At 39.1% G+C, this 13,096-nt stretch overlaps 1 protein-coding gene across 2 annotated transcripts in view; it reads right to left on the reverse strand.

The window, feature by feature from the left end:
* SPHKAP (SPHK1 interactor, AKAP domain containing) overlaps nucleotides 1-12,794 on the reverse strand; it is a gene marked incomplete at both ends in the record, with an annotated part of 159,652 nt that extends 146,858 nt beyond the window's left edge. For both annotated transcript variants that reach the window (XM_080932940.1, XM_080932938.1), the window contains one exon: nucleotides 12,763-12,794. In XM_080932940.1, the coding sequence (XP_080789066.1) occupies nucleotides 12,763-12,794 (32 nt within the window). The remainder of the gene's footprint in view (nucleotides 1-12,762) is intronic.
* Nucleotides 12,795-13,096: the final 302 nt, after the last annotated feature.

Below are 13,096 nucleotides of genomic sequence, written 5' to 3' on the forward strand. Positions count from 1 at the left end.
AGCAATGAAAATGTTATGCTTAGGAGGTCAGCACAACATGAAGAAATGTATTAAAAGGTCACAGCATTAGGGATATAGAGATCCACTGCTTTAAACAGTCTCTGTATAAATATACACATATGATTTCCATGACATTTTCTCATCTAGTGTGATAATACAGCCTCCAAGAGCTCAAGAGCATCTAACTTAAACCTTAACAACAGCCACAAGACTGCACTTTTGAGTTTTTGGGTAGACTTGTTCAATAAACTTCTAAAACATTACAGACTACTTATTACCTCTCATTACTTCCCAATGATAGTAGGTGAGTTCTTATTGCTGAAGACACCAATTACTTCAAAAACAGGACCCAGAGACACCTGAGCAGGAAATGAGCTGAATGACTCCTCCCTGAGGACTACCCTTCAGGGTACCAGAAAGTTCCATGCAAGCTTCCAAAAAAGGAAATGGATTCCTATCTTGCTATGATGCTTATAAACCCCATCAAGGACCAGCATGGGAGGATACTGAATTGGCTCAATTTCAGAACAAGAATTTTCACCATGACTTGCATTTTATCATCAGAGAACCATGAACAATTCATGAGGGATTTACCCTGAAGCAGAGATGCATAAGACATTAAACCATGTTTACAAAGTGCTCTTGATTATGATGTTTGATTGTGTGGTCTTACCATGTGAGTTTCATGCTTTTGTGTTAAGGATTTTATAATTAGTTAAAGTGTCTTGTTAGTTAGGTTACAGGTATGGTGCTAAATCTGGAAATGTTAACAGGGTTTTTAACACATATTCCTTCAAGAATATATCTCATGAATAACAATGGTGGCCTTGTGTAAGAAGTCAACAGAAGTCAGAAAATACTTAGAAGTGTTTAGAATATTTAATTTTGGTCGATGATATTTGTAGTTTTTGTTCATACTCTTCTCTATGAACTAACCCTTGAACAGTCTAGAGTCAATCCCCAATCTAGGCTGCCATTGTCTGTTTCCAGAGGACTCTGAACAAGCAGAACCAGAATAGAAATGCCCTGCTTGCTTAAAATTCTGTTATAGATGCATTAACAATCCAAACTGCTAAGTAAGAGGATACCGGTGTCTTCATGATACAGGTGATAATTTGATTATTTACATTTGAATTACACTCAACCAAATCAATTACATTTCATATGCATGACTTTTTAATCATGAGTTTTATCTCTATTTTAACTTGTTCAAGACTGTCGGTTTGGCCATTTTTATTACATTTTATTTGTGCATCCATTCAAAGCTGCTAATATTTAGTAGAAAGGATTTGATGAAGTTAATTCTTTACTGTTACTGTTAATCACAGGGAGTGTAAAGTACACATGTACCACATCTTGCTATAGTAATTTGATCTCAAAAGGCAATGGGATAGCCAGATCACAGAGATTGGTAGGGAAGCCAGCCCTACTTAAAGTGTCATGAGGGGGTAGTGAAAACCCAGGAAAGAAAGACTTCTTATTCCCTAAGAAGCTGAGTCACTAAGTACCGCACTCCAAATGAAACAGATCTTGGTGTCCCACTTTCACAGTGAGCAGAGGCAGCTGCCTGCCAGTGAGCACTTGGGAATCAGCAGCCAAAACAGGAAGAGACAGTAGGAAAGGTTTTACAGTAAGCTTCAGAATCACACACGACCCTTTCTTTTTTTATTACTTGAGAAAGAGGGCTCTAAGAACATCAAGAAAATACTGTTGGACAGTTGGTAAATATTCAGAGAAACACTGTCATGTATGATGACACTGTATGTTTGTATAGTAGTCAATTGACCCATTCCCTAGCACATATAATGTGACAGTCTTCCTGGAGAGATGTAACACACACACACACACACACACACACACACACCTAATCACCTCAGAGAGAGAGAGAGAGAGAGAGAGAGAGCCTATGGCAGACAAAATAATAATGTACCAGTGTTGAAATTGGTCAATCAGTGAGTTTTTCATTGGGTTATCAAAAGGTGTATGAGTAATGGGATATTTATAAGGTACAGAAATGACTTAAAAGTGGAATCCCACCCAAACTCAGGTAATGATGCCTGCAAACCTGGGGCTTTCACTTCAGCTTATAGACAATGCCACAGTCTGAACAATTTTGTTTGCACAGTTAGGCTGCTCAAAGTTTCCGCCTCCTACACTGTCCACTACATTTTATGTTGTTGGGAAGAGGTCTCAAGAATCTTTCAAGGCAATGTTCTCCAGAATATGGTGATATTCTTTTACTTCCTAGTCCTGCTTCAAGTTTGTGAGGCTCCTCTTTCATTCAGGAACAATTGTTTCAATTCGGTGGAACATGCCAGACAATGCTCCATTTGTATATTCTCAAATCATCTCTCTATTCTAGTTTCTTCCTCTTCTCCACCATCTCCCCCACCTTTTCTCTTTTGTCCCATTCTCTTATATTATGGAAATGAAGCTAGTGCCTAGACGACTAGCTGTGCTTACCAATAAGAAGCATGAAAGGTCAACATGCACACAGGCAGGAATAGCACCCAGCACCTTCCTTGCTACAAGCACTGAAAACATGGTAATATGTCAATTGACATCTTGCAGAAGAATCTTTCTGATTGCCTTTTTTTTTTATTGTTAAATATTGCAGCTTCCTGGATATCTGTTTCCAGTGTTTCCCGATATCTTTTTATATCTTGAACCGAAAAAAAAAAAAAAACAAATGCCCTCTTAATGTTACCACTCTTGAATAGACCTGGGATCTTCTGGTTTTTAGCTGTCTGCCCTACCTATCTCTGCTCTCAAGTATTGAGCTATTGAAAAGGCTTCTCAGACTAGTGTTCTTTCACCTGCAGCACAAGCTAAGAAAGAAAGTAAGTGTGAAGTTTAGGGTTTAATGTCGTTATTTTTCCAAAAATACAGAATTGGACAAACTTACACAAGGTGGCTACATATCAAAAAGAGTCGCGAGAACAATCTTGCCCTATACTTAGGAAAATGGCTAATTCTATTCCTTAATAAGCTGCTTAAACAGCAACAAGACCGCTTCAGCAAAGCTAATTTCAACGAAGGACTTCAACAGTGCACCATGGATAGCCTTCACGTATTTGAGTAATCTTTGAGAACTAGATGGCTGTTTCAGCTCTACGTTCTTCATGACTCGTTTGTGATTGTAGAAGAACAAATGACACCATCTCTTCACTTTAATAAAGATGGAAAGCAAAGGGAGTGGGAATGAGAAGAGAAAAACAAAATGATTTCTTGTAGCATTTCAAGTGTCAAATTTTAGTTCAATTACTGTCCATGGCTGGCATGACAGTGATCTCCCTAAGACATCCTAGTTTTTGGAAGCCAAGAGTATGTTCTATTCTGAAGCAAAAGAGGATTAAGGTTTAAAATAGAATTAATTAGATGGCCTTAGTATATAAAGATTACACTGGATTATCTAGGGTGCAGTATTATTAAAAGTATAAGAGGGAGGCAGAAGAGAAGGTCAGATACCAGAAGTCAAGAGGGATGTTATATGACCCCTACATACAAGAAATGCTAACTTTTCAGATGGAGCTGGTAGCTATGGGGATAGATGTATAGCAGTCTATAGATGTTAGAAGGACAAAGTCCTTTAGGACAATTTTCAGCAAAGGATGTGTCCTGCTGACACTTGCTGTAATCCCAAGATTCACACCAGGCTTCTAAACTGTGAGGTAACAGAGCTAAGTATTTTAAATGTAATTGCTTTGAAAAGCAGTACAATTTATATATATATATATTTAACCAATTTGAGTATCTGAAACCATGACTCTTCTAAGAAATTTAAATAACTCATTCATTAAATTGACTATTTGTTGTATATTTAAAATGAAAGGAATAAAAGGAGATTGTTGCAGTTTGGATATGAAATTTCCTGCATAGAAAAATATATTTGAATAGTTGGTATTTAGCTATTGGAGTCATTTGGGAAGTTTGTGGAACCTATAGAACTAGCTAGCTTTAGAGATAACTGAGAGTAGGCCTTGAGATTTAAGAGCCTAGACAATTCCTGTCCACTTTCTGTTTCCTGGCAGTTGAATCAATATGACCTAGAATTTCATGTTCCTTCTTCTATGCCTTCCTCAATATGATATATGAAATCTCTTAGTTATAGAAACACTGGTCACCTAGAACTATTTCCTCCTCGCCAACTATCTATCTCTGACTAGGATAGAGAACTAACATTCCAAGCTTCACAAAACAACATGAAATATATTTCTAGGGGATAAAAACAACCAACAGAACCAAGTAGGATAGACTTGTTGGAACTGTTGAAAATTAACTAGTAGTTATGATTTGAGTGGATACAGTGAACCAAGTGGACAGAGTGCAAACTCATGTGAAAACTGTATGATGAAAGCAAATGGAAATTCTAAGTCAGTAAAATATTGGCATTTGCCAATCACCAGTGGGAGTCACCTCAACTAAGGAAAGGCTGAGGTTGGAGTCAAAACCAAAAACAGGTCAAAGTAGGAAATAGATTTGAAGAAGTCACCTTGAACCTTTTCTAAATTAATTATGGCAGCACATCACAGACCCAAAGAGCTTAGAGACCATCACTAGGGTAATATGTTAAAGATGCTGTACTGGCTGGTTTTGTGTCAACTTGACACAGCTGGAGTTATCACAGAGAAAGGAGCCTCAGTTGAGGAAATACCTCCATGAGATCCAGCTGTAAAGCATTTTCTCAACTAGTGATCAAGGAGGGAGGGCCCAGCCCATTGTGGGTGGTGCCATCCCTGGGCTGGTTCTATAAGAAAGCAGGCTGAGCAAGCCAGGGAAGCAAGCCAGTAAGTGACTTCCTTCCATGGCCTCTGCATCAGCTCCTGCTTCCTGACCTGCTTGAGTTCCAGTCCTGACTTCTTCTGGTGATGAACAGCGATATGTAAATGTAAGCTGAATAAACCCTTTCCTCCCTAACTTGCTTCTTGGTCATGATGTTTGTGCAAAAATAGAAACCTCGACTAAGACAGATACTATCTCAGTCCTACGCTCATTATATTCAAATTGCTCTATACAAGACAAAGAAAGTCTTGAAAGTGCAGGAGGCAAAAGGTAGATGACATGGACATTATTGATGGTGTGATGGGAACAGCAAAATGGAGACAGTTGATCCAGATGGAGATACATGGCAAAGAGTAGATGCACTGCTCAAAGAGAAACAGAATAATGCAGACTATGCAGAAGAAAGGAGCGTGACAAGAAGAACCTGAAGCTGATATTTCCCATTGCTCATTTGGAGTTAACAGTTTGAGAAGGCAGAACCCCGGGCACCACCAGGGATTGTTGTATCTACCATGAGAAAGGTGCATTGCTCAGTTTGTTACAGTCTCCCAAGGTGGAAAGACTGTGAAGAGAATACCAAGTAACAAAGATAATGAGACATAGCAGGTCCTCGGCATCCCTTTTGAGCCCCAGTTACTGAAAAGCCTGGCAGCTCCTAGCCTTAACTGACGAAGGTGTTATAAAAGACAACCCAGGAGGAGAAAGTAATCATACCAAAAATGCTATTTTAATATTATTTAATGATATAAATGAAAAAAAACAGTTAGTAAAAAAAAATGTATATAAGACCTGAAAAGTGAAACTGCTAGCAGGAACCAAAACCAAATGCCAAAAGCCATCAATGTACTCATAGACAAGCACTCTTTGAAAGGACTCTGATAGTACAAATAATTTTGATAATAATGGAAAAATTGATCAACAAAAATTGTTGTAGAAAATGATCAACCCTTGTGAACTAGGTACAATCAGTAAACTTCTATAGTCACCCTAGAAAGCCTTATGTTTTCTCAAAACAAACAAAACAAAATAATACAAAATACCTAAAAATAATTAACTGCCATATATTGCAGATGTTCTGTGGAGATACTTTCTTATCTATTGCTGTTCTATTCACAATAACTAAGAAATGGATGCTTACCAGGCAATGAGTGGATAAAGAGAATGTGGTCATCCACAAGGAAAAATAAAATGAGATTTCCAGGGAAATAAGTGGAACCAGAAATTATTTCCTAAGATGTACATTTAGAAAGGCAAAAAAAAAAAAAAAAAAAAAAAGAGTACATGCTTACTTCCCATATGGCTCTTAGATTTGTGTGTGTGCATGTGTGTATGTGTGTGTGTGTGTGTGTGTGTGTGAGGTATGTGTGAATGTGTATGTATGTGTGAAGTATGTGTGAGTGTGTGAGGCATGTGTGAGTGTGTGTATGTGTGTATAGAGGAGGTAAGAATGACAAGACTAAAAAGGCCATCATGTAAAAAGAGGTTTTTAAAAGGAGAGCAACAGCAACAACCAGAAAAATAAAAACAAAACCAAACCAAAAGCAACCCAAAATCCTAGACATGGAAAGGGAATAACTGGGCCAGATGGAGACGTGTAGGTGTCTGAGGGAGTGGAGGAGAAGGATCAAGCAAAACAAAATATGTAAGAAAATTCTACAGAAAACCCTTTACTTTGCACACTAACCCAAAAACTCCTAAAAAAATAACTTTCTATTTTGAAAAGAGTATATTTCACAGAGTCAAGAAAAAGTAATCTTAACATTCATTGCTAACAGGTCTTCTCCAGAGGAAGTACTGAAGGAAGTTTGTTGTTGTTGTTGTTGTTGCTTTTAACAGAAGCTATGGAACAGACAAAAGCCACATTATGAGAACAAATTATCCAAAACTTCAGAAGTGAAAGAAAATTCATCAAACTTTTCCTTATTTCTGAGTATTCTAAAAACGACTTAATAGAAATATGACAATACACATTGCTTATGCCATTCATAAAAATAAAATAAATGCCAACCAAAGGAGAGAATTTGAATGTATGATTAAACTGGATGTGAAGGGATCCACTATAATTTGAAAGTGCATTCTGATTAATTAAGATATGCTTTCTAACCTCTGTGGCATCAGCTTTTGCCTTAGCAAACTATAAATAGTAAATCAGCAGAGGAGGTAGCATTGAATTATAAGCATTTCCCAATTAACCTCAAATAAAGCACACAAGAGGAAAAATAAACTTAAAAAGAGGGCAGATTGTACAAGTAGAAAATCACTAGCTAGATTTCAGATTTCAATCTAGCCCCATCTATGATGTCAATGTGCGCAGGTGAGGTCGTTACATTAGAAGATATTACTATTCGATGTTTTAAAAGGTAGGTCCTAATAGCCTAAGTGACTTTAAATATGAAGATATAAATTAAAAAAATATAAGCCAGAAAAATATAGAGTATCTTATAAATATCAGTTAAAGAAAGAAGACAAGATAATCACACCTACAGGTTTTGTTGTCCTTTTTTTGTTTGTTTGTTTTAAGTGGGATGACCAGGAAAAGCCTCAACAGAGTCAGTGTTACTCAGCCTTCATACACAGGGCTATCTCAGCTCACCTCACAGCACTCTCAGGGACTGTCATTGTTCCTTTCGTCAGGTGATGAGAATAGTCAGAGTTCCTAGAAATCCTTTTTCCAAGATAACTGCTAGGTGGCAGGTGCTCTTGGGTGCTAGGCCACCTTCTTCACCAAAGAGTAATCCTTTGAAGCACTTACTGTAAACCTGTTTTTCTTCACCTATAGAGGAATCTTAAAGAGAAACAACCCTTCTTCCAAGCTCAGCTCTCTTATAGAACTATTGCAGTTCTCTCATGTGAGTTGATTTTTTTTTTCTGTCAAGGGAGTTACATGTTCATTCTTATATGGTCTAATTGATCATCACTGGTATGACAGAAGGGGTGACACTGTAGAAGGCTATAAACAAAAAGGACCCAGATGAGTAGTATATGACATATTTCTTGAACATGTCAGAAAATTTAGGAGGAGCCTGTGAGCATCTTAGATAGTAACTGCTATTTCGTGAAAAACACATAAACATTCCAATATCAAATACACCAGCATTTCTTCCTTCCTCCCTAAAATTCCATGTAGAGAACTCTCTCACAGACAGTGCTAGCTAAGGGAGTCCTACTTGGACAAGAGGCTCTCTAAGAGTCTACTTACAAGGTGATTATTTATAAATGATACATACAGATTTTACCAAAGGAACCACAGAGATAGAAGGCCATGTGCCCATAAGAGTTGCCAGTACAGTGAAACATTGATGGTAAACTTTATGAATATTTATAAAGGTGTTTTGATTAGAAATTGCTTTGAGAATCCGTTTCTTTACCATGTGCTCATTACTCAGAAGCGCTGTTAACACTATGAATCTTGTATGTTTGAATAGATTCTGAATTCCTAGGTTTTTGTTCTATAGAAAGTTAATTGTGGACTGGTAGTTCCCCGGCTTTTCTGAACTGGAGAATACCAGTGCAGCTCAATGCTGGAGTAGGGAAGAGAATGTTACAGTCAATTGAAAAGCATTGCTAATACTTAAGGCTGCATACGACTTTTACCCTTACCCTGCCCTGCTCCCAACACACACACACACACACACACACACACACACACACGAGAGAGAGAGAGAGAGAGAGAGAGAGAGAGAGAGAGAGAGAGAGAGAGAGAGAAAGAGAGAGAGAGAGAGGAAGGGAGTTGACCAGTGCTTTCTCAGGCTCATGTGTAAAGAGGAAATAGAATGATTATTTGCCTCAGCATTTCTGCCTCTCTATGAATTTGAAAACCTGCAAACATTCACTAAAATATATTGTTAGGTGGCTTTAGGTTAGTAAACAGTTTGGAGTTGTTTTGGTACATTAAAAAATAGTTTTCTCCTAGGTCCTAATGATATGAGTGATATGCTGCTAAATTAAACTTCAGGCTGGGTAAAAGAAAATGACAGGACAATAAAATCAAAACATACCACACAAACATATATGAAAGCTCCCGCAAACATGCAAACCTAAATGAATACACACACATACATGCAAACATAAATTTATACGTATACACACATGCGCATGCACACACACACATATGCACATATATTTCAAAATTAACTTTTTGTTTCTTATTCACAGGCCCATATAAAAAGTATGTGATTAAAATGGATTTCAGAATGTCCAACTGAACCAAAAGAATAACTCTATATAGTATAAGAACCTAAATGAATCTTGGGAAAGAGAATAACTCTATAATTAAAATTCTAGCTCAGATATAGCATAGATAAAAATGTCTTTTTGCTTTTCTCTTGCTGTTGATCTCTTGCCCTTTCCCTGGACTCTCCCCATTCCTTTTTCACCCTGAGCTCTTGGATGGACTCTATTCCTCTTCTCTACTGCTCCCCCTCCCCCTCTCTCTTTCTGCCTTTCTCTGATGCTACTACCCCCTTAACTCTGCTCCCCACACCCTAAATAAATGCTACTAAAAGTGTTTTGTTTGTAATATTTTAAAGGCATTTGAAAGGTTTGTATTTTAAAGATCACTTTGCTTCCAGGTTGGCCCTATGTGTCCGAGAATGGTGTTGCCATTAGGCCCGGCCAGCATTCTTCTTCTTATACTAAAACCAACTGTGAGTTCATAGTCAATATAAGGAAAAAAAGCTAGACTTGAAACCAGAAGAACTTTGAGGTGTCCTGAGTGTTATTTATGTAGACTTCTAAATCCGACATTTAATTTATTTAACGTCCTTTTGCTTCAAAATTTTTGCTAGGAAGTAAAAGTAATACCTGTTATAATTAACTCCCATGAATGTGATGATCAAATAATCTAATATCTGAGATGACACTTAATAAATTCTACACGTGATTCTGCACACAGTTGTCATGCACACGACACTGACTTGTGTCTGTAAAGGCTGTGATGTAGGAGTAAGAGCCACAAGAACCACTTAGGAGAGAACCTTGATTCTTTTTATCCTTCTAAACACCTAATTATGTGATTTACTGAAATAAGTTTCATAAAGCAAATGAGTGAAGAAATGCTCCCAAAACTTTTAGCTGTAAGAGTAGCCAAGCCAAACCAAAAGGCTTCATTTTCCCTTTAAACATTTTATTTCTGCCAGACTACTAGCCAGAAAAAAAAATGAGATTCTGGGTTTATAATACATCTGCTGCAAGGATATTGATTTCTCTAGTGCTTGGTTTTCTTCCTGGAGACATTGTCTCTCTTCTCTTTTCAGTGTTTTTTAAACGTCTTTAATCTGCTTCATACAACTTACTACATATTTGAAAACTGAAATCATCACAGTCAAAATAAGATGAAACCTTTGCAAATCCAAGGTTCATAGATTATAATATCTCATAGAACTGTCAACGTTTCATTGTTAAAATTCCATGTTTTAAAGTTGCCAAATTATTATTCAAATTCACGTACCACAGAGTATTGCTTGATCAGTGTCCCACTTACATTGTTTTCACTGAAATTACCAAGAAAGTAAAGAATTCCAAGAGCACAGAATGTTCTATAATTAACTCACTGTTTTCTAAAATCTTGTTCTTTTCTCTGTGCATTACTGAATAGAAGTCTAAATTATTTTATCTTGCTTAAAAAAAATGCTGCTATTTTTATCACGGACTTAACTTTATTAAATACTGAGAATGTTTCGGATTTGTACAGTATGTGCTTGATCAATAATGATTCGTTATTACATGATCATTTTGCCATTTTCTTAAAAAGACTTGTGCAGAATATCCAATCGTTAGGTCTCAAAGCTCAACCTGAGTAAGTCTAGTGATTCACATGGGGCGTGCAAGCATCAGTTCAAATGCTAATTCTGCTTTCTCCTGTATATGAAAAGTTAATTCCAAAGGCCTCCCATGAGATAATATAAGAGACAAAGTGTGATTCTTACTTGCACTAAAATAAAGAAATGAACAGAGATATTCAGAAAGATGACACTAGGATTCTGACTTGGGGGAAATGTGACGTGTCTTTGTTAAGTAAGTGGTAATATTTGGAAGGTTTATTTCTGGAGACATGCTATCAAGATTCAGACATTCAATTAGTTTGTTTGCTCTTTATAAAGTCACTTTTGGCATCACCCCATAAAAGATCTTAATATGTTATCAGAATGGTTTATTTCTAATACTTTAGAAAACATTCCAGAAGTTGAAGGAAACTGAGTCATGACTGAGGCACACCCAGGGCAATCTGAAAGGGTGGGTTTAAAGTAAGTGATTTATTATGAAAAAGAACCTTTTTATTTTTATTTATATATCTATTTTTGAGTTGAGGGACTACTTAGTTCACCATTTCAGTTTGTGGGAATGGGAGCAGAAGCTGAGGACAGGACTTAGGGCCTCTCTCATGTATTCAAGGCCGGAGCATTATAAATGAGTTAAATCCCTAACCCTCAACACTTCAAGTCTAAGGACGATTTCTCCAGACAGTAAATAGCAAACCTCTAATGCTCTCGACTTTTAAAACATTGTTATACTTTCACCTAAAGTCAACACCAATGGTTATTCTTTAAGCTTTTAAAATCTTCCCTCCAGTAGCACTTTCTGGGGCTGAAATAGAGACTCAATTATCACCTGTTCCCATATTAACCAGTGTTAGAGACTCAGTTAAGAGCTGCGCTGGGCATTGTGTGTAGAAACCTCAAAGCCCTTTGCTAGATTCACAGAGGTGGGTGATAGATGGAGAGCTGGAAAGGCTGGTTCTATCATACAACATAAATACCTCATCTGTAGATGGCAGGCTCTGACCCTTTGAAAAGCAGCATGTAAGCTCCTGTAGCTTCGGCTTTATTCAGCTCTCGCTCTATCTTGGCTATTGTGTGCGAGCCTCAGCCTATGGGTATTGAATCTTCCTGTGTTCCAGTGCAATCCAAGAATTCTAGCTCAACTTGTTTATTTCAGTGCCTGACAGTGTCAGCTGATAACTACCTTCCTTTTGGGTTGGTTGTGGGTGGGGTGGGGAGATAGGAAGTAAGAGTTTACAAGATTAGCACTGAGCCCAGGGAGATGAAAGGTGGACCTGGAAGGATGTCAGCATGGCAGCCCAGGCTGCAGCAGTCAATGTGCCAGGAGCTCTAGGTGTGAACTGTGAATGCTCAGCTCCACGCTGGGCAGAGAGCACAAAAGGGCTCAACTGCTACCTGCTCGGCTGGGCAGCACCGGAGAGATTGTCTCAGTTCGACCCCGAGATTTTCAGGGAGAAGAATAAAAATGGTAGATTATTGACTTCTCCAGCTGGGTCCGGAGGAGAGCAAGACAGGAGCAAAGAGGAAACAGGAGCAAACAAACAAACAAACAAACAAACGTTGCAATCATGTCTATCAGGTGGCTGCACTTACCTGCCTGGGGAGGGGACTCAGACACTAGGTGGAACTGGTGCTTCAGAGATGCTAAAGGACCCAGGTCTCAGCTCAGGATTACATACAGGTGGGCTCAGGTTCGGTGCCACCGAGAGATCTAAGAGATCTCCCCCTTCCCAAACCTACAAGACTCATCCCAGATCCCCAAACACTAACCCAGGTTAAGGTCAACAGAACTGGAGATAAATCGACTTTGGTCCCCAGTTCTCCGTTCTTCACTATAGAAAGCATTCCAAGCCGAGGTGCAAAACTGCTCCAGGTAACATACACTAAAAGTCCGGGTCTCCAGATACCTCGCTGGGCAGAGGAGACCTCAACTCCTCAGCCTTAGAGGCAGGCACCTGGCTGTCCTCCACCGAGTGCTGCTCCAGCACCCAGGCCCCACCCAGCCGGTCACCCAGTGGGGTAGCCATCACAGACCAAAACCTCCAAGGGCCAACTCCAAGGCTCAGTAGTACAGGGGCTTGACTTCTCCGTGCGAATCTCAACGGAGAGCAAAGGGTTGAAAGCAACTTTGCCTATGATCTCTAGTGCCCAGCGGAGTTTGAGAGACATCGCATAAGGCATAAGGAGAAGCAAGTCTTACCTTTGCACAGAAAGCAGGGAGTTGACGTCCATGGTTGATCGCTGGCAGAGAGAAGCTGACAGCGCAGGCGAAGGCTAAGAAGCCTGAGCGCCCTGTGCGAGGACAGAGGCGTGCAGGCTGGAAGCAGCCGTGGCTGACACCCGCAGCAGAGATTGGTGCTCGCTCCTCCCTGACCACCACGCGTTGCAGAGATGTCCTGGTGGCGCCTCCTCTGGTCTGCTCAGATCTTGAAGACTGCTGGCTGGACTTGACCCTTCAGTCGAATTCCCGCCTCCCTTCCAGGTCTCAGGGTGACTGCCTTCTGTGACTTTCACCGTGGCTCCCTGCGCACTTC

This window comes from Micromys minutus (assembly GCF_963924665.1).
Source record: "Micromys minutus genome assembly, chromosome: 19".
NCBI lineage: Eukaryota > Metazoa > Chordata > Mammalia > Rodentia > Muridae > Micromys > Micromys minutus.